This window comes from Peromyscus eremicus, chromosome 17, assembly GCF_949786415.1.
Source record: "Peromyscus eremicus chromosome 17, PerEre_H2_v1, whole genome shotgun sequence".
NCBI classification, from domain to species: Eukaryota; Metazoa; Chordata; class Mammalia; order Rodentia; family Cricetidae; genus Peromyscus; species Peromyscus eremicus.
In genome coordinates, this window is record NC_081433.1 from 31,798,669 (window position 1) to 31,825,830 (window position 27,162).

The 27,162-nt window shown below is 43.2% G+C and overlaps 1 protein-coding gene across 2 annotated transcripts in view; it reads left to right on the plus strand.

Moving 5' to 3' along the window:
• Slc7a2 (solute carrier family 7 member 2) overlaps positions 1-27,162 on the plus strand; it is a 55,912-nt gene that overhangs the window by 12,927 nt on the left and 15,823 nt on the right. For both annotated transcript variants that reach the window (XM_059244655.1, XM_059244654.1), the window contains exons 2-4: positions 23,217-23,607; positions 24,517-24,672; positions 26,645-26,810. In XM_059244655.1, coding sequence (XP_059100638.1) covers positions 23,232-23,607; positions 24,517-24,672; positions 26,645-26,810 — 698 coding nt within the window. In that variant the 5' untranslated portion in view covers positions 23,217-23,231. The remainder of the gene's footprint in view (positions 1-23,216; positions 23,608-24,516; positions 24,673-26,644; positions 26,811-27,162) is intronic.

Consider the following 27,162-nt stretch of genomic DNA (forward strand, 5'->3'; position numbering starts at 1 on the left):
ATCCCTGCCTGTTGTTACCCAACTCCTGCATTCTTTCATTGATCTCTAAGTAAGGACTTGGTCTCCAGACCCAGACACCTGGCCTGTCCCGATCACACTGTATTTGAATACTTCACAAGGAGTTAAGAAGATGGGGCTAGAGGAAGGTATCCGTTCAGGAAAATTATGAGTTCCTGCTACATGCCAGTACCAAAGTCTCTACCTGGTGTAGCTTACATTCTAAGGGTCTTTGTGCTGTGCCTCTCAGGCTCTGCCACACTGCCTTGTCCTCCAGGGATGGACCAGACTGGGGTAGTGAAGGAATGAAGAAAAGATGGACACACCCGGGCGCTGACAGAATTACCTGCGGTCCAGTGGACTGGGCTCTCGGCTGGAGAAACCCCAACACCCTGGAAGCTCAGCATGTTTATTAGGTAGAGTTGAACAGAGACGCGGGGTATTGCATACAGCTGAACAGGGGGGCAGGGTTATTACGTACAGATAAGCAAGGAGGCAGTGCTTGTGGTAAACAGCTGGATCTAGGGGGCTGGTTTAGCTGGTCTCTGTAGAAACGGTCTCTGTAGTGGGCTGGTGGTATACATCCCTAGGAAGGAAGCTATGGTGGATGTTTTCTGCATACACCGCCAACACTCTCACTTTATCTCCAGAGGAAGGCTTTGCCAACCTTTGAGCCTGAGGCTAATGGAATTCTTACCATGGTTGTGCCCATATCAACAGCATACATTAGATTTTCATTCAGGCCTTCCTTCGCTCTCCACACCCCACAACAGCTGTTAAGAAGTAGAGGTGTTGCTGGGCAGTGGTGGTGCACACCTCTAATCCCAGCACTCGGGAGACAGAGGCAGGCGGATCTCTGTGAGTTCCAGTTCCAGGAAAGGCGCAAAGCTACACAGAGATACCTGCGAAAACTTCAAATAATGCTTGAAACATACCAGATATCTCTACCCGTTACCCCCATTTTCATCACGTCAAACACATTCCTTCTGTGGATTAAGAAAATAATGTGGACTCTAATTGAATTGCACTAATTTACTTCCAGACATGAAATAAAGCCCCAGAAAAACCTTTTGACAATAGGAGGGGGTAGTTCCTGATATTACCAGTGGTCAAGTAAAATAAAAAAGTCTTTACAAAGTGAAATATAAAATGGTGTGACTTGGAGGGCCAAGATATTTGCTCTGAAACAGTTTTGGATTCAGAAATATGTGAAGACTTGAGAAGAGTAGATATTTGAGAAGCCAAAAGTTAGATGAAGAATGTGATGAGTAAACCATGAACTTTGTGCAGTGTTTTAGGAAGTACAATATGGTTGCACAAAAATCAGCAGCTTTTTACTGCAACTAGCCTTATATTAAATTATGGATTTTACCGCTGGAAGAAATAGGATTTTAATATACGGTGGCAGTCTTGACATGATGCTTATCTAGATATTTTTTTTTATCTTTAAAGATCGATTTTCTATGTTGCTTGCCTAGTAATTATTGCATTTCTCCTCTTGGCCAGTGATGGCTTTGGGCACTTTGACATTGAAAGGCTAAAATCTTATGCAGATGAAGTTTTAAAATTCCAAAGCTTGCCAGGCAGTGGTGGTGCAGTGCCTTTAATCCCAGCCCTCAGGAGGCAGAGTCAGGTGGATCTCTGTGAGTTGGAGGCCAGCCTGGTCTACAGAGTGAGATCCAGGAGAGGTACCAAAACAACACAGAGAAACCCTGTCTCAAAAAAAAAAAAAAAAATCCAAAGCTTTCCAGATATATTTTTCAGTAATATCTGAATGACCTTCAAATGTCCTGTTATCAGCTGAGCATTAGGTGGGCTGCCAAGAGCCTGGGACCAGGAAGAATTCTGCATTTTCTTGTTGCTTCTAGGTTTATTTGGACAGAGCAAACAGCAGAGGCTTACCAGCCATAAGACTGCCAAGTTCAAATGTCTATGGTTTTGAACACATTATTAAATGGTGCTGAGCTTGTGTTTCATCGTCTGAAGACAAGTTGAGGTGCTGAGGACTCAGTGATGCACAGGGCGGGAACCTCAGTGGATAAGAAGAGCATCCACTGTTTCCAACGCTGTATCCCCAAATCTAATGCAGGACAGCTTTGCTTAAATGTGAAATCCCCTTTGAATTACTTTTTTCTCCCCATATGAGAGTCTCGGATATTTAGTCCCTTTATTTTTCTTTTCTTTCTCTCCCCTGCCTCATCCCCAAGTATCAGAGCTAAAGAAAACACTATATCGGGCGCCTCTGTGGACTTGGGAGTTCCTCTGCTGCTGCTATACTGAGCTGGATGATGTAACCACCAGCTAACACTGGCCTTTCCCCAAGCTATGGCGACAAGGTTCCTTCCTGAAGGCATGCTCTGGGTAGTATTTCAGCTCAGTTTAGAAGGCATACTTCATAACAGGACTATTTATTCGTAGAGAACTGCCTGTGCTTTGCTTTCTGGGCTGTGGTAATTAACATCTTAGTCATCCTGTTTCCTCAAACAAGTGCCCATCATGGGAAACTGAGCTCTGATAGGAGAACAGACTTCAGGCTTGCCTCTTGAGATGGTGCAGGGCACCCCAAAACTTCACCCGCTGCAGCACAAATACAAAGGTTGCGTAAAAGAGGGGGAGAGGTTGTATTCACTGCTGACTCCCCTGCATTGATTCTAAAATGCCGGTGCACATTACAGCCTGTTGTGGACAGTCGGACAAAGTTGATTCTGTGTCCTAACTTGTTATGTCCCAGTATCTTCGTCTGTGCCATAACAAATAACCATAGACTGGAGGCTCAAACCATGGGCATTAATTTTTGTATAATTCTGGAGGTTGAAAGATCTGGGAGCCAGCATGGAGGGGCTCTGGTGGAGGCTCTCGGCTTGCAGATGCTTTTTTCTCTCTGTGTTTACATGGTTGGGGGGGGGGTGTCAGCTCCAGGGCTTATTAAAAACACACTTGTATCATGGGTTGTGATGATATTATATTTGTGCTGTAACAAATAAAACTTATCTGGGAATCAGAGGACAGAACCCGCCACTAGATTGGACATAGAGGCCAGACAGTGGTGGTACACGCCCTTGATCCTATGACCCAGGAGGCAGAGATCTGTCTGGATCTCTGTGAGTTCAAAGCCACACTAGAAACAGAGCCAGGCAGTGGTGACACACACCTTTAATCCCAGGACTTGAGATCTCATGTCTTCGCTTGGGAAAGACACATGCCTTTAATCCCAGGAAGTGATGGCAGGCAGCAGAAAGGTATATAAGGCATGAGGACCAGGAACTAGAAGCTTTTAAGCAGTTCAGCTGAGACCCTCAGGGGTGAGGACTCAGGCTTTCAGTCTGAGGATTCGTGGAAACAGGATCAGTTGAGGAGTTGGCAAGGTGAGGTTGGCTGTGGCTTATTTTATCCCTCTGACCTTTCAGCTTTCACCCCAATATATCTGACTCTGGATTTTTTATTAATAAGACCGTTCAGCAACTCATGTTACAATGGGGGATGGGAGCAATTCATTCATATGACCTCATCTAACCCTCATTGCCCCCCCCCCCAGTGTCTACCTCCAAATACCATCACATCGAGTTATAAAACCTAAGTGAATTTTGGGGAGAAGCGGTCCATCCATAGCACTTAGCTGGAACTTAGTCTCTCAGGGCTCTGGTTTTGTCACCTATAAACTAGAGATGATAACAGCAACTACAGCGTAGAGTAGTTGTATTGCCCTTAGGGTCCCCAAATCCAGCTCTTCTTGATGAAGGTTGTTTGCGTAGCCACACTAGTATATTGGTATATATTTATAAACCTGTCTTAGTCCATGAATTTATTAGAACTATTCAAGTTTTAAAGTGATGGTCACATTCTCTGTAGCCTTATCAAAGTCTCTCTTCTGTGTTCCTGCCCCTTCCCCCAAGCTCTGTTCATCTAGGTCAGCCTTCACCCAGGGCGTGATTGCTGACATAGTCCCTGCCATGATCTTTGCCTCACATCCTTCAGACTATTTCTTTCTTGGCTTTTGTTTTTTTGTTTGTTTTTGTTAGTTTGGTTGGTTGGTTGGTTTTCCGAGACAGGGTTTCTCTGTGTGGTTTTGGTGCCTGTCCTGGATCTCACTCTGTAGCCCAGGCTGGCCTCGAACTCACAGAGATCCTCCTGGCTCTGCCTCCCGAGTGCTAGGATTAAAGGCATGCGCCACCACCGCCCGGCTCTTCGTTGTTTTTGTTGCTCTGTCGTTCACTTCAAGATGATGTGTGTTTTTGAAAACGGGGAAGAAAAGAGTTCTTTGGGTCTTCTGAACCAGGACAGGCGGTGTCTTACGCCAAACTGGGGCACTCATCTTACACAGAAGGCTCAGCTTGCTTATTCTGTACTATCTCTTCCCCAGAAAGCCTTCCAGAATGACGAGAGCCCCCTGGCTCTTCTGTAAACCCTGGTTCACTTCCTGCCGGAAGGACATGTGATGAATTCAAATGTCTATCCCCCCCCAACAATGAATTCGGAGACAATGTAGTTTTTCTTTTCTTTTTTTTTTTTTTTTAAAGAATTTGTGATTAGCATCATGACGTTAACACACACTAGAGCTATAATATATTTAATATTACGTTATTTCAGTACTGCTGGCTACCTCTTTGGGCCACCAAGAAAGCCTCATGGAGAAATTAGGATTTGAGAAATATAAGGAGAGGAATACAAGGGGTAGATACAAGCAGAGATAAGTATTGACTCACTTAATCCTAAAAGAGATTAAGCCCTGACATACAGACTGGAACATGTGTTTGAGTCACATCAGTGAACAGCTGGGGCTTCTGGGAACTGAGGGTCCTGGGGTAAACTCTGGATTGAAGGACTGCAGCGCCAGAGGTGCCCGTGAGCAGCCGTCATAGTGTTTTCCTATGTAAATCTTTAAGAAAGAGGATATGTATTTTTTTTAAAGGAATAGCTGGTTTGGTACGCTATTGTTGATCTGTGAACACAGAACTACTGTGTAAAATTCTGAAAAGTATTTGGAAAAAGCCAGGTCCTTTCTGCTATCTGCCCTAAAGTTATTTAACGTGTTGCTGCAGAGCTAAAGTATTCGAGGTTGAAATGACCTTTTGTAAACCTGTCCTGGACTGAACAGTTTTTAGGTTTGATTTTGAAAGAAAACACATAGTACCATAATGGTATTTACTCTTTCGGATTTGTTGATATTATTGATTAGGCTAACATACGCAAGGTAACTCTAATTCTTTTACTAATTCTATTCTGCTTTTTTTTCCTTGAGCCTTTTTAGGATACTTGCCTTTTAGAAAGAAATACACTTAAAATATGAAATTGTATATTTTGATAGGAGGACAAAGAAGTATTTATATTTCAGGAGAAAATGGGGGGAAATTCTTGTAGGGGTTAGGCAATGTTTAGTGTACTTTGTGTTTTTCCCACATAAGAAGAAAAAAGAGCTTGTAAATGACCTGTATTTGTTCTTTGTGAAGGATGGGAAGGGAACAGAGTGTGTGGCTGTAGGAATTTGCATCAGATTAGTTTGGCTAATAGCTCCTTTAGGCAGAGTTTCTGTGCTGGTAGTTGGACTGAAACACCTAAATAAAGATTGCATTGTAGAATCTGCTCTTTGACCCCGACTAGTCTCTATCTAGCACCATTTAGTGCCTCAGAAATTCTTCCCTAGTCAGAGCACACAGTGAAGACAGCCTTAGCAGGGCTTGGCTCAGGGTGAGCCAGTAGCCCTGGAGAGGGGTTCTGTGAGGGAAGGAGACATGGCTCTGAGCTCTGGCCTCCTTTCAGCGTTCTGGCAGTGACTCTCTCATTAGCATGGGGTGCTGGGATACACTTGGCTCAGGAGGAAAACTCAAGAGAAGCCTTGAAGAAAACCCAGCTCTTGTGTCCATGCCCAGAATGATGTGTTACTGGCACACAGCTTCCTTCGTACAAGGAAGAAATCAAACCCAAATGTGGAGGCAGGCTGCTTTCATTTTCCTGTTAAAGTGTTCTGTTTAGCATTCACCTCTCACAGCAAAGGCCAGGCTTAAGGAATTGTGTTTGGAATGGTTTTTAAATTGAGACTTCAGGGGCCTTTGAAACAGCTCAGCAGGTGAAGGCACTTGCTGAAGACTTGCAACCTGAGTTCAGTCCTCTTGGTAGGAGGAGAGTGCCAACCTGCTAGTTCTCCTTTCACCTCCACACATGTGCCATGGTGTATGCAAATACAGTCAATCAATCAATCAATCAATTATATTTAAACTGAGATTACAAAGACTTCCAAACCAGTAGGGATGCCTCAGTGACTATAGTGACCTGGGCCTTGAAGTTTAAAAGTTTTCAGCAGCAAAGGTGGCTTGGAGATTGAAAGTCCCATGTGCCCTTGGCTGTACTACCCAGGTAAGTAAGTGACTGAAAAGAGAGACTGGGATGTTACCTTGTGTGATGTAATAGAGAATTCTGGTTGTCCCCAGGGTCTGCTTCCCGATTTTAACCTAGAAATCTCCACGAACACCTGAAGTAAAAAGCAGAGTCTCCGTGCCCTCTGAGGGTACTGTGGCCACTGAACTAACTCTAGCTGATGTTATGTAAGGTATTGTAGCCTTTGTGACTTCTAGGAGGGGCCCTTCTTCTCACCCCTTTCCATGTCCAACTGATGGGAATACAGATACAAGGGCTGGACTTTGAAGAGCTCTTCAGATCGGGAGGTTAACTTAAGGCTGTGTAGTGAGTTGACAGAGCATAGGCTATAAGGGGCTCGTGTTTCTGGTCTGTAGACCTCATCAGGCAGGTGACCTGGACCCACGGGACAGTGAAATTAGCCTCTGGTTCAGACCGCTGTGTTCTGGAGTTTTCTCTCACTGATATTGGAACATAATCCTAACACAGGGACTTTGTGGTACAAATGCAGACAGACAGAAGAGGTTTAAGTTTTCAATATAGGGGGCTGGAGAGATGCCTCAGAGGTTTAAGAGCACTGCTTGCTCTTCCAAAGGTCCTGAGTTCAATTCCCAGCAACCACATGGTGGCTCACAACCATCTGTAATGAGATCTGGCGCCCTCTTCTGGCCTGCAGGGATACATGCAGACAGAACACTGTATACGTAATAAATAAATAAATCTTTTAAAAAAGTATTCAATATAGGAGAATTTTTTAAGAGCTAACAACGTTAAGAACAAAATGCATTGGCAAGCTCTCAGATGAATGTTTTAAAAGACTCAGAACAATATTTCTAGGAGTTTATATTGAGGTCTTTTTGCATAAAAGCAGAACATTTGAAAGGTTGGAGGATTTGTTTTTGTTTGTCTGTTTATTTGTTTGTTTGTTTGTTTTGCCTCTTTTTTGGAGCCCTGAAATTCTATGAAAACTGTGAACTGGATTCTCAATTTCTTGAGTATATGGGTAAGTTTCAAAATGTTTGGGAGTTGTCTGATTAATAATTTCCTTTCCAGATTAAAAAGTTGTATACGTTTTTTACATGTTTATCCTGGGTGTGAGATGTATGTGGATTCTTTAGTTCCAGATGAAACTTCTGTGTATGTCAGAACAACATGCTGTTTTGTTCATTTGTTGATGGTTTGTGTCCACCCTTGCATTTCGTTTCCATGAAGGTAAGCACTTGGCTCTGTTCAAACCCATCTTTCCTCAGGGCCCAGGAGAGTGGCAGGTGCATAGGAGAATGATGGGGTTTAGAAGTGGGTTAATGTGGTAGTATTGTGTTCCCCAAAATATTGTGCACCCTAATAAACTTATCTGGGGTCAGAGACAGAACAGCCACTAGATACAAAGGCTGGAAAATGGTGGCACTCACACCTTTAATCCTAGCATTCCAGAGGCAGAAATCCCTCTGGATCTCTGTGAGTTCAAGGCCACACTGGAAACAGCCAGGCATGGCGACACACACCTTTAATCCCAAGAAGTCAGCCTTTAATCCCAGGGAGTGATGGCAAAAACAGAAAGATATATAAGGCGTGAAGACCAGAAACTAGAAGCATTTGGCTGGTTTAGCATTCAGGCTTTTGAGCAGCACAGTTCAGCTGAGAGCCATTCGGATATGAGGACACAGAGGCTTCCAGTCTGAGAAAACAAGACCAGCTGAGAAGTTGGCCAGGTGAGGTTAGCTGTGGCTTGTTCTGTCTCTCTGATCTTCCAGCATTTCACCCCAATACCTGGCTCAGGTTTGATTTTATTAATAAGACCATTTAAGATTCCTGCTACAGGTTTCATCCAGTGAGCTGTCCACATCACTTGTAGTACTGACTGGTATATGGGTGTTCAGAATTTTTAAATTTTCATTTTTAGCATCAATAACTGAAGAAGGTAAGTTGAAGGCTGCCATGATGAACATGCATTTGTCCATTTGTCTCTCCAGTTCTTTATTTTCACTTCACTTGGAAGCTGTTTTACTGGTGCTTCTTGTTAGATGTGACTCCTCGGTGTGAGGTTACGTGTTACAAGCTAGGCCCTCAGCGTGGCCACATTGAGAGGTTGTAGGACATTGAAGAGGTGGTACGAGGCTGGACTTGGTGGTGCCATTGGGGTCGTGACCCTTGGAACGGACTAAGGTAGTCCTTGTCAGTCCTAAATGAGTTCTCATAAGAGGATTGATATTAAAAGTGTGAGAGTGGCCTCTCCCTTGTCAGAGCTTATTTTGCGATGTGATCTCTCCCTCTGCTCATGTTCCCCACATGATGCCATCCATGATGAAGCTGAAATGATGCTCCTGGATTGAGTAAATCCTTTCTTCTGAAAAATGCCCACCTTCAAGTGTTTTGTTATAGTCACAAAAACGGGCATATCTATATATTTTTAAGAATCATTTCTCCCCAGTGAGTTGAATTTATCCTATTCTGCAGAGAGTCTGGTTAGGCTTTTAGCCTTAGAATTTACCATATCTCATAAGCTGCCATTGTTTTCATTATGGTTTCTCGCTCTGTGTATTATTGCCATGTGCTTGGGGGTTTTGCCTTTATTTGTTGTGGTTCTAACATTAACTGAATCTTTTTTCTACCTACTTGTAAGATTTCCATGTTCTTTTGATTTGATGAGTCAATAATGACACATATAACTGAAAAATTTAAAATCCAGAGGATATCAATGGGAAATTTTTTTCAGTCATGTTTAGTATGATCTTTGGTACATTTTGATATCTGCATTTTTAACTAGTGATTTTGTTGTCTTTTTTTTGAAGTTTTTTTATTTAACATAATTTTTTATTGATTCTTTGGGAAATAACTAGTGATTTTTATATTTAGTTTTGTTTTTTGTTTAATCTACTTAATTGGTTTTCTGTTTTGATTCATATTTTTAAACAGTAGTTTGATCGTTTACATTTTTATGCTCATCTGTGATTTCCATTATCTGAAGTTTTAGAAGACCTAACATAGTTACTTTTACATGTAGTGGTTTTTTGTATAGGGTCCTGGTTTGTTTTGTTGTGTGTTCGGAAAATTCTGGTTGTAAGCCCATAACTGGCTTCATTGAATCTGGAATAGATTCATAGGAATGCTGGAGCCCTCAATGGAGTAGGCTTTCCTCCCAAGAGGATTTGCATTCGTGCAGAATACATGCCAAGAGTCTGTTTTATTAGGGACACAAAAGTGCTACTGACCTTGGTCACTTGGGTCCTGTTTCCATGCTGGGGGCAGCTCTCCGGTTTCTGCCCTCTTGTCCTGCTCTTCCACAGACATCCGACTCCTTGTTAACTGTTCATCCACTGTTCTACTTCCACCTTATTCGTGGTCATTTTCTGCCTCCCTCTCTGTCCCTCTGCCTCCCTCCTTTCCTCCCAGACCCCCTCCTCTTTCCATTTCTCTTTCCCCCCTTCTTTGTGGACCTCCTACCATTGCCTTTTGCCAAATGCTATTTAACCGAACTTCCATTGACTCAGAATTCAGTGGTGGTTTGTAGGCCCCTCCTGAGCATCCAGCCCATGGTTCTTCTGGAAACAGGATTGTCTGTGTAGTTGCCAGGCATTAAGAGTCTGTGTGCATTTCATATTGCACTTGTGATATGGGAAAGGTGGTTTTGCACCTGTGACATTTAACAGTGACAAATGTTTGTCAGATTCAGCCTCTGCTGAATGCTCCAGTCTCTTGACATTTGAAATTCAGGTTGAGCAATCCTTAATCGCAAACTCTGAAGTCCCAAATCTTCTCAGTCCAAAATTTATTGAGCTCAAAAAGTTTCAGATTTCAGATATTTATACTAGAGATATGGAAGTCGGTAAATATTCCCAAATCCCCAAATCTCTCAAATCTGAGACCCTTCTGGTGTCAAGATGTCAGATAAGTGATTTGGCTGGTGCTAAGTTACCTTGCCCACACAAGACTCTAATGTCCTTCAATTTCATTAAAGGAATTCAAGGGATGAAGAAGAGGTGAGCTAGAGGACACAGTGTGTCCCTTAGCTGTCACTTCAATCCCTCTGGGATACCTTTGGGAGTTCCTCAGAATGACCCAGATAGAGGTGGACTGGAAGAGTAACTCCTGAACTGTCTCGTCAGCTGTCTTGGGGAGAAAGGGGAGGAATGGAAGTGTGAATTTGGTGGGGGATTCTTGGGCCCTAGGTTTCTCCTTTAAGGAAATTCTACTTTCTACCTTCCTACACTCTTTCTAAATAACAGTTGGCAGCTTATATAAACACATTTCGGTGTTCCAAGATGAAAATTTTCAAACAAATATCTTTGGTGTATGTTAATGGAAATAAATTAATAATAATAGCCCCCTGCCCCACCACACTGCCATCCATGGAGTGCTTGTTGTGTGGTGGACTCTTAACATGTGTGTCTCATGTGATCATTACAGCAGCCTGATAAGAATGCTGTTGCCTTCTTTTGGCCCATCAGAAATCTATCTCACCCATAATTCCATGCTGCTTCCACACACAGTGCTGCTTTTAGGAGCTGTTTAGGTCACTTGTTAGACCCGGTGAGCACAGATGATAATAGAACACCGCCTCCCTATTCTCATTAGCTTTTAAAATGTTTAGTTTCCCACGAGTGCTCTCTGAAGAGTTTTGTTGTTGTTACCTCTGTAAAGGGTCAGAACAAAACAGAACACTCTGCCCCCCCCTTCGCCTTTCACCATTCAGAAGTGAGGAAATGACCAAAAAGTATTGATTGGGACAACAGTCAGGGTGACAACAGAGCTCAGCTCTGTCCCTACATGTAAATAAGGAGGTATGTGGAATATTGTCCCCTGTGTTTCTTTCTATTTGTGTGATTAAAAATATCCTCTCAGCCCTTCAGGTTTGCCTTGAGTTTTTAAGGTGGATGGTGTCCCTTTGCCCATGTCTCCCATGTGCTAGGATGCTTGTCTACTCCACTGGGGGCGGTGGGAGTTTCATTGTGGATATATTTTTTTTTTATTTTTATTTTGCAATACAGTTCAGTTCTACAAATCAGCCACGGATTCCCTTGTTCTCCCCCCTCCCGCCTCCCTCACCTTCCCCCGAACCCACCCCCCATTCCCACCTCCTCCAGGGCAAAGCCTCTCCCGAGGACTGAGGTCAACCTGGTAGACTCAGTCCAGGCAGGTCCAGTCCCCTCCTCCCAGGCCAAGCCAAGCGACCCTGCATAGGCCCCAGGTTTCAAACAGCCGACTCATACAATGAGCACAGGACCCGGTCCCACTGCCTGGATGCCTCCCAAACAGATCAAGCCAATCAACTGTCTCACCCATTCAGAGGGCCTGATCCAGTTGGGGGCCCCTCAGCCATTGGTTAATAGTTCATGTGTTTCCATTTGTTTGGCTGTTTGTCCTTCTGCTTTATCCAACCTTGGTCTCAACAATTCTTGCTCATATAAACCCTCCTCTTTCTCACTAATTGGACTCCCAGAGCTCCACCCGGGGCCTAGCCATGGATCTCTGCATCCAGATCCCTTAGTCGTTGGATGGGGTTTCTAGCACGACAATTAGGGTGTTTGGCCATTCATTGTGGATATTTTTTATTTGAAGAAAAACAAATTGAGAAGGACTTCTCTTTTAAAGGGGTAACCGATTGCCTATTGGGTGGGTCTCCCAATCTGATTATAACCAAAAGGAACCATTTCAGTGTGAAAACTATAGTTGAACACCTTGTCATCCATCTGAAATATATACAATAAAAATGAGCAAAAATAGCCAAGCCCCAGAATATAACACACACAAAAAAATGTTCAGCAGTCCTCGTTGTAATGATTACTATTGGTTGTATTTGCTTCTTGTCTCTTCATGAATTGCGTGTGCATCCACAGGAAGATATCCCAACAAAGGGACACTATGTGGACAACAGTGTGAGACATGTGAACTGAAGGAGAGGCAAGTCTTGGGGGAGACGTAGGTGATGATCTGGAAGGATTTGTTTGCTCAGGTCTTAATTTGACAATCAGCTCCTGACTTTTGAATGATGAAGATGGGCTATAGATGGATTTCCACTCAGGGGACATTAAACAACTCGAAGGTTCTGGAGCTGCAGATGTTGGAATCCTGCTTTGCTTCTTGCTCACAAGGACATTTCTGTGAACAAGTATTTTTTTGTAAAGCCTCCTATGAAAGATTCTTAAGCAAATGTGTTCTCTGTTGACATAAGATAAAAGAAAGGGAGTTAACTAGTGAGCAAAGTACAGTTTGCAGTAAATACTCTTTTTGGTAATATTCTTAAAATGTCTCTTGGTGACAGGGAAATATTTTGCCTGTTCCTGAGAACATTCTGTAGTGACTGGTCAGTATGCTCAGTCTGTACCTCCCAGATCCTTTTAGAGCAGTTTTTTAAGTACTCAGAGAAAATATGACTGTGACTCCAAAGACTAGAGTCCTGAATGGCAGTGCTGTTTGAGAAAAGGAAAAATCAAGTATCTGAGAGTCCTGTCAGATCGTGAATACGCAGTCTAAGGAAAATGTAATGTAGAAAGATACCAAAATGTTAATAGGGAAAGAAATGTAGATAGATATCAAAAAGAATAACTTGGGAATTCATTTGAGGGATTTAACTTTAAAATATGCAAGAATAAAGTAAGTAGCCACAAAATATTAGAATTGATGTTTGTGAAGTAGTTTACCGTGTACATGGCCAAAAAGGGAATGACTTGGAAGGGGAACCATAGGTGACTGAAAGAAGATGAGCAGGGAAATCCCCTTTTGGGGGGACCTGTGCAAGAACGTAGTCTGACTAGATAGAACACATATCCCTGGGGAGCCTGAAGCCGGAGGTGGAGAGAGAAGAAGGACCTAGCCACTTTAATCTGATTCATATTTTCATGTCCAGGTGAATTACACCTTGGGGTGTTAAAAGAACGTGCAGAAACGTGCACTGAGTCACCCTCTGTAAACTCGGCACCCCAAAATAGAAGGGGCCCGAGAAAGGAAAGAAGCAGTTACCCTTATTTTCAGATACTGGAGACCACTGGGAACCACAGGTCAGGCAGTTGCACGCTATTCAAACATTTCTAGTATGTGCTGGGGAAAGAAGGACCAGATCCCCAGAAGGCATCATGAGCTTACCGTGAACAACTTAGGCCTCACACACTCCACAACTTTTTTTTTTTTAAATGTGGTTATTAGGCCAATGGATCTGGGAAGTTTAGATGTAATGCATGTTGTGTATGGTGGTGAGTACCTGTAATTCCAGCATTCCAAGGTTGAGGTTGGAGGATCTTAGGCTAGCCTGAGATACAGATACAGCCCGAGACCCTATTGGGGGGTGTGCAAAATAATATGTCAGGATTTAACTCCATTTATTGTAACAACCTTGACTAGCTAGGCCGAGAGATTGGCTAGAGAGAAACAGAGGTAAATTGGTAGCTGTATGGTGTGCCCAGAGTTTTGACAGCAGGGCCAGCTTCATGTTAGAGGAACATTCTTAGGGATATGATATCATGCTCTTGCCTTGTCAGGCTTAACATGTTAAATATCATTTACTTAAAGTTGGAAAACATACCTGTTAAAATTGAAGTGGCACAGAGATAGATAGGGTACTTAATGAATTGATTGATGGACCTGTATCACCACAGTCTCGATAGGACACTAAAAAACGCTAAGTTTCCATTTTTAAGTGGTGTGGTAAAACCCTGGAGTTAAGGCATCCACGTGTATAGGTAGCTCTGATTAAAAACAGGCGTGTGTGTTTGAGTTGACCACAAACCAGGTCCGAATCAGTCATAGATGCCTGTCTGCATTTCAACATCAGTGAGAGCACAGGACATGCAGCAAATAGATAAAATGTTCCAGAAGCTTGACAGACTCAAGGAGTATGTTGATTTCTAGAGCTTGCTGTACAAAAGCACCAGGTGACTTTACGGAAATGAACTGTGTCACAATTCTGAAGTGACAAGTCCGAAGATCAGAATGACAGCTAGGGCATAGTTCTCCGGGGATCTTGAGGGGACACCCCCCTCTTTCATTCCCTATCTTCTTAGAGTGTATGGCCCTCAACTTTTGGTGTTCGTTAGATGAAAGTTGTACCACTGATTTATGCCTCTGCTACCACATGGCATTTTCCTGTGTATCACTTGGCAGTTTCTCATCATATGTGAGCATGAGTCATCCTGCTTGATCTAATGATCTTAATGCCTACAAAGACCCTATATCCATTTAATGTCACCAAGCAGGGCACTAGGGTTTAGCACTTGGCATCTGTTTGAGAAACACAACTCAGCCTGTAATAAGGAGTAACACGTGTTCATCCAAGTGGTTGCCTACAATTATTATAAAGTCAGAAGTGATATAAAAATCCAGAGTAGGCTAGGGGTGTAGCATGTATGCTTTTTTACAATGAGTGAGGTTGTAGGTGGGATCCCCAGTACCAAGAAAGAAAAAGAAAAATCCAGTGCTGGGAAAACAAGAGTGATCTAATTTAATGTTAAAGGGAAAAGCTGTTTTCCAAGAAGAATGACCAACTAGAAAGCCCGAGACTCTGTGTTCTGAGGAAGTTCAAAGGAAACCCATTATTGCTCAAAGCAGAGAGGCGGGAGCAGAAGATGAGCTGAAGAGATAAGGGAGCAGATCCAAGCCTGCATGCCATGCTTTTGGGGTCAGTGGGGTGTGTGTGTGTATTAAAAACAGTCAATTGATAGATGTATGTCGGGTGGAAGTGGACTGTAAGCAAATGAGACTCCATATGTGCTCGACCACAACTGGGACGCTCTGCCTTGTAGGGTGTGTCGTTGGCTTACCCCACGGGTTCTCACTGTGTTTGTTGGACTTGAATGGATGGGTGTATATATGAGGGTGTCTTTGGGCGGTAGCCATTTGGGTTTATTTGAATGAGGAAACACATTCAGGAATGAAGGGCTTTCTAGCAATGCATGCTGCACATGGGGAGAACAGGATGCCTTTGTACCCAGCCTCTGCTTGAGGGCAAAGATGAAGAAGGTGATGTGGGGGTGGTGGTGGTGGTGGTGGTGGTGGTGGTGGTGGTGGTGGTGGTGAATGAATGTGTAGTGAGGTGAGGTGAGGAGGCAGCCATTCCCTTAAAGGTCCTCTACATTAAGTATCCATAAGATTTGAAAGGTGGCATTGAGATTTCTCAACTATATTACAAGTCCTTTAAAATAAAAGAAAATTAAAAATCTTTGTGTTACTGGAGAATGATTGAATACCTGAATTAATTTAAAAATCTTGGCAGCATTAGTTAGATAATTTTACTGTGCTGTGCTGTGTTTAATTCCATTTGTCTTTGCTGGCACATTACAGTAGTCTCAGTGAGAGTCTTTAAGCCCATGTCTTTGGTACAAGCTCTCTGCTGTTCCCTCTCTATTCCTTTGGCTCTCCACCCATTCTATCCAGCGTGATTTCATAAAGATTATTGCAATAAATTTGCTAAGCCAAATATGTCTTATTTAGAAATGATGGCATGTGAATGTATGCATTCTGTTTCATGGGGAATAAGCAATGTTACCTTCTTTGGAGACGGGGAACCAGAGGACAAATAGTAATACAACAGTACATTTACCAATGTACATTTGAGAGGGATTTCAGACCTCACCCCTATCTCTTGGAGGAGATCTGAATCAGACTCCAAGCCTCAAAAATCTCCCTTCCTCCCACTTCTCTTAGAACAGGTAGATGGATAATCTAAAGACACTCATTCTTTTGACTATTGGCTTTTCTTTCGAGTGAAGAGAAGTAGCCAGGTGCTGGTAGAGAAGGCAGAGAAATGTCTTGCTGACTCTAGTGGCTCAGACACTCTGGGGCGAGGACAGAAGCCGAGGGCCAGGGGACAAGCCAGGAGCAGCCAGGAACACACAGGTCAATATCCCTTGTCACGTGTGTGGGCGAGAAAGCAAATGTTCCAAGGATAGTTGGCGAGCAGATCAGAACACAGCATTCACGTGGAGAGCTGCAAAGTTGGAGGCTGGAAGGGTAAGCTGGAGATGGAACACAGAGGGAAACCCAGGCAGAAGGAGATGAGATTCCACTGAATAAGACCCAAAGCAGTCAAATTAAAATCTTACTAACCGCATATCATAATTCCTGTATCTGTGTTCTGTTGTACTATATATATGATATATATATATATATATATAAATACATATGATATATTTCCAAGTGTCCTTAAAATTATAGAAGCTAAATTTTGCTTTCTTAAAGTAATTTATTTACAAACCCTTGTACAGCATAGTTTCAAGTATTTGCTGCTTCTCCCACGCATCATTTAATTAAGTGAGAGCTGGGAGACAGCAGTGTTGGTTTCCTGGACGTAGCCAGGGCTCAGAGCCTACGGTGATGCTCTCTCTCAGAGCATGGTAGTGCTAAAGACCATGCAAGTCAAATCAGTTAGTGTTTTGTAAAGCAGCAGTGGGAATTCAGAGTAGAAGAGAGTGTCTGTCTTTCTTCTTACATTCGTCTTAATAACACCGTAAATGTGTGTTTATAATGTAAATTGCTGGCTTTAAAATACTTTATGTTGGGTGTTGAATACTTTTTTGTACATTTGTGTGGTTATGAGTGTATGTGATCGTGTTTTGTGTGTGTGCGCGCACACGTGTGTGTTGCACATGGGTGGAGACCATGGCTGGATAGCAAGTGTCCACGTCTTTCAGTCTGTCTTAGGGCCACAGAGTGGCTTTCTCAGTGAATTGGAAGCCCTCTGTTTGGGCTGTGCTCACAAGCCAGCAAGCTCTGGGGTCCAGCAGTCTCTCCCCCCTCATCCCCTCCCAGTGCTGGGTTGGAGGCCAACACAGCATACCCAGCTTTTTATGTGGTTGCTGGGGATTCAAACTCAGGTTCCCAAATCTGCAGAATGAGTGTGCTTACCCATTAAGCCATCTCACTAGTCCTTGTTTTGTTTTTGTGAGTCATTTTTTATAAAACCTACTATTCCCACATTATTTAAATACCTTAAAACTTTCATTGATGAATGACTATCAGTTTTTGTTACATTTAAATTTTAAATTTAAATTTTAAATCACCTAGTAATGTAAATTGCTGCTGTTTAAAATTAAACAAAATAGATGGTTGGAGGAACTCTTGGTAAGGATTTTATATATTAATAATTATTTTAAGAAATGTTCTGTTATTATTTATTATAGAAATGACTATTATTATTTTGCAAAAATTTGGGTTCTTTTTCCAAGAAAGGGATTGTTGCAAATAAGTAAGAGACTATTTGAGCCAGGCGGTGGTGGCACACGCCTTTAATCCCAGCACTCAGGAGGCAGAGCCAGGCGGATCTTTGTGAGTTCGAGGCCAGCCTGGTCTACAGAGTGACATCCAGGAAAGGCACAAAGCTACACAGAGCTTTGTGCTCGAAAAACTAAAGAGAGAGAGAGAGAGAGAGAGAGAGAGAGAGAGAGAGAGAGAGAGAGAGAGAGAGAGACTGAACTTTCAGTTGTCTTTCAGAAGTAGCAGAGGTTATGACCTCATCAAAATTTCAAAATGAGTTTTGAAGACGTAGATTTTGCTTCATTGTTAGAAGAATGCTAAGTAGGCTTTCTCATTTATATTTTTTGCTTTGGGGACCAGCTGCGCTGTAGGCAGCCAGCTTAATTTACTACTTTAGTCTTTGAGACAGAGTCTGCCTGTATGATCTAGGGCTGGCCTCGAACTCTTGATCTTCTTACGTCAGCCGGCAGAATGCTGGGACCGGAGGAACGCATTGCCATGCCTCGCCGTTTCCCACCCCCCCGCCCCCCTTGAAGACTTCACAGCATCCAGTTCCAGCTGAATCCGAACAGTGCGCCCCCTGCTGTGCGTTCTGGCAGTGCAGGACTTCCTTTAACATATGCCCCTGTGGTGATGCCCAGTCGGCCTGTCTCTCCCCTCCCTGTCTCACTGCTCCCTAGAACGGTTTTAAAGGAATTCCACTTAGGCTAAAAAAAAAAAGTTTCAATTTTTGAAATTTCTAAGACTCGACCTTTTAGATAACTTAACGTTTTGTCGAGCAGTTGGTTGGCTGAATTCAGTCTTTACAGAAATATGAAAATAAAGACAGATTTTTTTTCTGAAAACTTGTATGAGCAGTTCTTGACAGTTATGGCATATTAATAACGTGTCAAGACAGCCGGGCTTGCATTTTAAGAACTTCCTTGTTTCAAGTTGGGCTCGATTTTCACATTATCCTTCGTTTGCATATTCTAAATATAACTTGTGGTTCTGCACCATGGGGATGAGCTGGCGTGGGTTTTCCTTCTTCCTCTGAGCACACAATAGGAGTGTTTTATTCCGAATTAGCTGAAGCCAAGTGAACTTAACAAAGTTCCCTTAATCAACAGCAGTGTTTCAAGGATCTTCCCAAGATGCCAGTGATAAAAGGCTCTGCTCATACACTGTGACCGGAATTTAAGAATTGCCAAATCAGGGCATTCTTTTCAAAATTGAAAATGTAGTGTCAAAAGTGACCTTCCCCCTCCCCTTTGTAGCAAAACCACAAAACTAGGTATCCAGCTACATTTTTTTTGAGCTAAAAAATGGGTGTGAATTCTTGTAAAATTCCTTTCCCACCACAGTTTGATGGAAGGAATTTTTGACTGGTACTGAAGCAAATGCTGTAGGATTCTGACAGCCGGCTGAGTTGAGTAACTTTGGGGGCAGTTCAGGGGAGTGGGTTGAAAGAGGGGGTGTTTTGCCTCTGGAAAGAGAGTGAAGAGAGGAAAATCGGAGTGTCCTAAAGCATTTATCAGTTCTTTGCCTTCAGACAAAAGACCTCTGCCATTCCCCAACCCCCATCCTGGTCCAGGCTCACACTTCCAGCATCTGGAATCTGAAATGTGGTGACTAACCCAGAAATAAGTCAAGCAATTTGTTTCCTGTACACTGGCTGCTTTCAAAAGGTGCTAGGTACATAGGTTCTTTCGAGTCATCTGGATTTTCTTGGCATCCTGGAGTTGACAGGGCATTAAAGGTAGAATGAAGGTAATAGGAACTGTTTTTAAAACAGTCACGTTCATTTTTTAAAGTTTCTTTAAGAAGAAGCAACATTAAATGCACCCCTCTTGATTTGCTTCATTTTGCTGTTTTGATTTGCATTGATTCTGTTTATTTGTGCAGTGTGGGCCACTCTGCTAAAGCTCCCCCCGCCACTGGCCACTTGCTCCTTCGTCTCCCACCTTGAAGCCACAGGTAGCTGGACCAGAGACAGACAGGCAGGCGGGGCATACTCGGATGTCCCCCAAACTCTAGAGAACACAGTGACTGGAATACTCAAACCAATAGTGTTTAGGCTGCAATTCCCTCAGAGTAGAGGTGACTGAATGTGCTCCCCCCCCCCCCCACAGGCAGACATGGACAGAGGGGGACCGGTTGCCTTCTCTCTTCCCTCCAACCCCTGCTGAACTTGCACTGGTAGACTGGTTTCCTCTGCTTTGTTTCAGCTAACGCCCTGTACCTGTAAGCTGTGCTGAGCTGTGTCTGCTCATTCAAACCAGAAGCTACCAATGAAGGCCTGATGGTGCTGCCAAGGCCGCACGCGCTACCAGCCTCTGTAATTTTGCTACTGCTATGAATTGTAATGTAAATATCTTATATGCAGGATATCTGATATGCAACCCCCGTGAAAGGGTCGTTCGACGCCCCAAGCAGTTGAGACCCATAGGTTGAGAACCATTGCTCCAGAGCCATTGGGCAATGGGTTTCATCTCATTTCCATCATAGGTGGACTGTGATGTTGGCTAACTTTACAATACCTTAGTTTGTTCATCTCTACAATGAAATTAATAACAGACCTGATCTGACAGGAACATTGAAAAAGTTACAGGATGGGACAACTAAAAAAAAAAAAGGTATCAGGGAGTACCGGGCACATTAAAAGCAGCAGAGACCTTCGGTATTTTTAACAGTAGCCCTTGCGAATTAGTGGCGGGTATAAAATAATTTTGGGAAGGGCATCTCCTGATGTTTGCAGTGGTGCCTCTGGAGTGACTGGCACTAGTAGCTTGGGAAACTGCAACAGGTGGTGCCCTGTGGCATTCAGGGTGATTTATTGGCCAGCCATTGCTGGAGAGTGCTCTTGCTGCTGCTACCAAGCCAGGGCAGAGTGCTGACTGGGCGGCTACTCTGGTTACCACAGAGCCCAGGGCTTTGCTTTCATTATTTCACTTTTTGCTTCATTCTGTCTTCCCTTCCCCTGGGAACAAAGTTACACACTTTAAAAAAAAAAAAAAATCACGTTCTATTTCAATGAAACCGCTCGATCTGTAGCGTGGCTGTGTTTTCACGGTCCCTGAGGTAAGTGTGCCCACGTGTTACACACCACCCGTTGTCTTTAGGAACTTTCCAAGATCCTGCATCAGCTGTTCATTTGTTGTATAACCTTAGGAGAAATGCTGGCCCATGGGAAATTTTGAAATAGTACATTTTTGCCTTGATTTTTCTGGCCGTACTGATTCAGTCCTTTAAAAGGGAAGAGCGTACGCCATTACTGCCGTACTGGTACGTTTGTGATGACCTCGATTGTGTCTTCACTTTTTACTTTTCTCTACTTTGCCGTTCACCTGTCTGGGGAATACCTTAGAGGAAGAGCTTGTTCAGAAAATTCGATATGGAGAAAAGATAGACTAAGCTGTTAGGGGAAGTAAGTACAGAAAAGTGCTGTTCAGGAAAACAGTACTGTGAGGTTTCAGTGCTAAAGCTTGTTTTTGTTGTTGTTGGCTAGTCCAGGTGCATCAGTCACCATTTCTGATTAAATAATACTTTGCTTTGAAAATTTTTTTCTCAAAGATAAGTAAAAAGAATTACCACTAGCCATGCCATATCATTTTCCACTTTTGGTGACTTATTTAATCTATAATATAATTTAAAACTTTGTGTTGGAATTTTAAAATTGTAGGGACATACTTGATGTTGACTATGGAGATTATAAAATCAAAGTATCTAATCTGAAGAAGAAAAAAAGGGCGGGGGGGGGTGTGGGTAAGGATCCCTGTCCTATATACATGGTAACTGCATTTCTCTCCGCCAGTCCAGAAATGCAAAGTGCACATTCCCCACCTCGAAACTGTCAGAGGAATGAGGAAGAAAAGCCTGGGTTCTAACTGGGACGAGCTAATTGGTGGCGGGCTCTTGGGACCACTGCCTCACTGGCTTCCCTCCTTTTGTTCCTCCTCCTGTAGTATTTTCATGAGGGCATGTGATCATGGTGCAGGGACTAAGTTTAACATATCAGCCTTGTCATAGGGCAGGAGCGGAAGGATTTGTTTCTGTGACTTTTGCATCAAATATGGAAAGAAAGCCACGATCCAGTAACTAACAGATTTCAAATAATACATATGGGGCGTTGGGGGGGATAGCTGCGCCAGCCCCCCCCCCTCCGTATTGAATTGTCAGGTCTGAGGTTTACTAGACTCAGAATTCTCTGCTGTCAAATTGACGACCTCGATTGAAGAAGGTTTAGAAGTTACATCTCCAGGGTGCTGAAGAAGTATTGATACTTAGAAACTGTCATTCTTCAGGTTGGGAGTGGGGGCCGGGCAAGATTCACGTGTATCCTTCACCTCAATAAAATCATACAGAGACATGCACATAGTGTTAATCCCCCGTTTGCCTAATTATCTTCAATCTCAGCTCGTGTGTATTTTTCTTCCTCAAGTGAAGCTACTGTTTTAGCAGTTAATAAAATAATCTTTTGTTCAAAAAGGATATGTACCTACTCCTGCTATCATCAGAATCCCTGATTCTACAGGGATGTTAGAGCCCAAATGTCCTAAGGCTAAGGACACAAGGCGAGTGTCGCATGCAGCAGGTTCATAAGTTTCTGTTATTGATGATGAATATGATGAAGTTGAAGGGACTGGCACCCTACACCAGCAGATCATTGTGCCAGTGTTCAGCCCCTGAAGTGCAAGCGGGCATGACGTAATGTCTACGGTTGCATTGGCGGATACACAGCATCAGTTGTCTTCAGTCTCCTGAATTACATGTCTCTGTAGACAAAGTCAAACAGACTTTTAAAATTGCAATATTTCTTTTGTACATAAGTTATACATATTCCTTGGAATTAACCCAGAGATAGATAATAACAATATGTATTAGATGAAGTACATAGAAGTAAAAAATTAACTCACCATCAAAATATGGTTAGGTTAATATTTTGGTTCAGATCTTTTTTTTGCTGCAATACAATACGTGTGTGTGTGTGTGTGTGTGTGTGTGTGTGTGTGTGTGTGTGTGTGTGTGTGTATACATTACTGAAATCCACACTTTGTTTGGGCCAACTGTGGAGAATGGAGCTCTTTCTCTTCATTATTTGTCCCATTTGAAAAGAATGTGAGATAACATCACAGGCTTTGGACTTGTTTGTTTTAAAACCTCAAGCATAATAAGCACATGTAGTTTCAGACCAACCCATACTTAAAGCATGGATGGATGGCAGTTTTCATAAAAGAAATCTAAGCATGCTTTGGGAAGCAGATTTTTCTTCTAGTGAGTTTACGTCTGCTCTTTTGTTCCCAGCTTAAGAGGAAAATGGAGTGGTTCTGACACATTCAGTAAAGCGTTTGAGTAAATAACCACCATCCTTTACCTGCCTTTAGGCCATAGCGAGACTGTAAGTCCCTTAAATGAGAGGCCACACAGGCGTGAACCATTCTACATATATTCCTAGTACAACCTTGGCATTTGAGAAAGCCACACTTTTCTGGGGTTCACTCACACATGGAGTCCCTTTAACTTGGCATGTGTGAGTGAACCCCAGAAATGTGTGGTTTTCTCATCTTTAACCCTCCTGGTTGGTTGCCCTGAACCAAGTACCTGCTAGGTAAAGGAGGGGGGAGCCCGCTGTCTGTCTTTGTCCAGTGGGAGAGGAGATGGTCGCAGAACCCTCCTTGTAACCCCTCCCCACCTTTCTCCCCTAGGGTGCTCTCTTCACCATGATTCCCTGCAAAGCGGTGCTGACTTTTGCGCGATGTCTGATCCGGAGAAAAATCGTCACGCTGGACAGTCTAGAAGATTCCAAACTCTGCCGCTGCTTGACCACCATGGACCTCATCGCCCTGGGGGTCGGAAGCACTCTCGGAGCTGGAGTTTATGTCTTGGCTGGGGAAGTCGCCAAAGCAGATTCTGGCCCCAGCATCGTGGTGTCCTTCCTCATCGCCGCCCTGGCTTCAGTGATGGCAGGCCTTTGCTATGCTGAATTCGGGGCCCGAGTTCCCAAGACTGGGTCTGCGTATCTGTACACATACGTCACGGTTGGAGAACTGTGGGCCTTCATCACTGGCTGGAATCTCATCCTGTCATATGTCATAGGTATATTTCAAAAGCAAATATCAGTTGTGGACAGGGTGTAAGTAGCTCTCCAGAGAGCCCCGGCGCTAGGGGTAAACCTGCTCTTCTCAGCGGTGGGGAGTTCCTGAGAGAATCATGTCTTCCCGCTTCTCGGTTTTTTTGGGTTTTTTTTGTCATCTCTAAAATACGTCCTCACTGCTGAAGTCTCTGATTATGCTTCACCTTTGAATTTGTGATTTTTAATGAGTTTGGAAGTTGTTTGGAGTTTTTAAAATACTTTTTTTTTTCTTTTCATGAGTTTGTATATGGTGTGTGTGTGTGTGTGTGTGTGTGTATGTGTGTATGCGCGCGTTGGTGCACACATGTATGGTGGTGCACATGCTTCTGTCCTGGGGTCCAGGGGGAGGTCGGAGGAATTTCCTCAATGACTCTTCTGCTTTGTTCTCTGAGGCAGGATCTCTCAGGTGAGCCCAATGGTTACATCCCAGCTAGTCTTACCCAGCTAGCTTCCGGGCCCTGCCTCTACCTTCCGAGGCTAGACTTACCTGCTACGCTCCCCAGTGGGATTTACTTAAGGATCTGAATTGACATCCTGCTTATTCGGGAAGTGCTTTAACTGCTCAGCTATCTCCCTAGCCTCTAAAGAGTTCTTTATTGCAAATAAAGTTGCCTGATACCAGCATTTGCACACCTGTATGAAGTCTGCCCGGGCTGCATGCCAAGACCCTGCCTCAAAGGGGGGGGGGGCATTCTTTGTATGTGTGTGTGTGTGTGTGTGTGTGTGTATTAATTTGGTCTTCTAATATGGTTAAATTTTTCAGTTGGTGTGACCTAGGCCAGCCAGGTTTACCCAAGAATCAACTAATCAGATGAGTTACGTTAATTTTCTATCAGTAACCTTTTATTCTCTGACCATTCTGCTTTGGGAAGGTACATCCAGTGTCGCAAGAGCATGGAGTGGCACCTTCGATGAACTTCTTAACAAACAGATCGGTCAGTTTTTCAAGACGTACTTCAAAATGAATTACACCGGCCTGGCGGAATATCCAGACTTTTTTGCTGTGTGCCTTATATTACTTCTGGCAGGTAAGAAAACCAGTCATATGCTGTTTCCTGTAATGAACCACACCAATGGGCCCCAGGAAAGTAGGTCACACAGATTTGCAGCCTGGGTTCTCTGAATGAGGTCAGCATATCGTATCAAGGCCCGCTAAGGTCAGTGTTGGGTCACTGTGAGCTTTGTCTCCTCTATGTTTCACAATAGGATTAAATGTACATGAAAGGGAGAAACCTCGCTTTGGAGGAACAGGCACCTGGAATGCAGTAAGTCATAGGATGGAGATGTCAGCTTTTGTTTTGAGAGCATCCATTTTTTTAATATTAATGAGAGACGTTCCTTTATGCCATTAATGCAATTGTTACGTCAGAGTGGGAACTGTACATGCAGAAGAATGAAAGTCAACTGCTCTCATCCATGCTTGCACAGTTCTGCTTCTGTGGAAGTGGGTGCTGTGTATACAGGGCAAAGATAGTAGATCTGTGGCATTGTCTTTTCATAGAAACCATTGCCCCAGTAGTAAACGTTGAACTAAGATCCCTACTTCATATAGTATGTGCCAGGTGGGTTGAAGATGCGGATAGGATAAGCATAATAAGCCTTTAAAAACTAAAAGGAAACACATGAATATTTGAAGGTCAAAGTCTGGGGAAAACCTTATTAGAAGTAGATACTAAAATAGGTACATGTCGGTTATTCTAACAAAATTTTACATTTGCAAGCAATGGGTTAAGGTTAAAAGCAAGTTACTGGGATGAAAGTGAAGTTCATTGGGAGCATTTGGCTAACACACACAAGGGCATGGGCTCTCGATTTACCACTGAAATAAACCAATTGAAGTCATTTTTAATATGATGGAGATGGAAACTATATATTCCATGAATGGCTGGCAAAAAGCTAATAACATTAGTATGTAAATACCTCTTATAAATCAGTATGAATAAAATACTCTGACTTAAAACTTGTATAGTGAAAGCAGGGCCAAAATGGTTTTGTATGAAAATGCATGTCCTGGGGCTGGGAAGATGACTCGGTGGGTGAAGAGGCTGCCATGCAAACGTGAAAACGTGAGTCTGGATCTCCAGAACTCATCCAAAAGCTGGGAATGGCCATGCTGCACCCCCAGCCTCCATGTGCATTCTCATGCACACATGCACACACCCACATGGACATGCTATATACTACACACACACACACACACACACACACACGCACACGCACACGCACACGCACACTGCATGCCCTCCCATACACTTAATTTGTAAGACTACTGTAAGGAAAATGTTAGAAAATGCAGGGGGGTATTTATAAGATGGCAATGATGTCAGTGCTGTTTATAAAATAAAAGCAAGAGTGACCTAATTGTCTATAAATAAGGGATTAAAGTGTCTCCACATAGTATGTTCTGCAGCTGCTAAAACTGATGATAAATTTGTTGGTGCAGAAATATATGTGTGTGCATGTGGAGAATTCTGCAGGGATATCATAGCTGATCTTCATTCTTTCAGTGTTCTGTTTTTTCAAACTACTAGAATAGGATGTTTATATTCCTAATATGAAGTAAGTCTGTCAGGTGAGAATGGATTTAACAGAGAATGTTTTTGGCATGGCACTTAGGAGAATTATTTTCTGGTGATATGATCAGAAGGTGCATGGCAGATGTTTACATTAGCCCTGGAATAGCTTTTAAGGACAGCCTTTCAAATTAGTTAGGTGTTCTAATAATAACCAGGGTTACTAAACTTACATAGACAGTGTGGAACTCTTGAGTGTGAGCACAGTCTGCTTCCAGAAATCAAAATCAGTGGTGTCTCCAAAGGCATTGCTTCACAGAAAAGTGATTAAGTGAACTAGCCGTAAACTTGAAGAAATGGAAGGTATTCATATTCATAAATATATGAATGCTGGTGCAGTAATATCTGGTGCATGTATTGGCATTAAGATACCATTGCCTTTTCTACGGGTAAAGAGCCCACGTTTATGCCTTCTCCTTTTCCATAGGTCTGTTATCTTTTGGAGTAAAAGAGTCCGCGTGGGTGAATAAATTCTTCACAGCTATTAATATCCTGGTCCTTCTCTTTGTAATGGTGGCCGGGTTTGTGAAAGGAAATTTGGCTAACTGGAAGATCAGTGAAGAGTTTCTCAAAAATATATCAGCGGGTGCCAGGTAAAATATTTAGTCCCTCCTATTCTCCCCTCTTTCCCCTCCCCCCTCCACTCTTTCTCTTACATTTTAAGAGAATATACTTGCAAGTTCTCTTCAGAGCAGCTGTTCTCAGACTTGTTGGTGCTGAGACCTTTCTGGAGGATGGTTCTAGGATGCGGCTCCTCTTCCCAGGCTCCCCACACTAAGGTAGGGCTGGGCTTCCACCTGAGCCACTGCATGAAGCTCTGCAGATGCTGGCCCCCAAGGCAGCCTCTAGAGCAGAGTCTAATCCTGCAAGAGCTCCCCCTCTGCTCCCCAACAGTTCACCAGCTCTAAATAACTAGGAATATTTTTGATTCTTGCATCCTGTGGT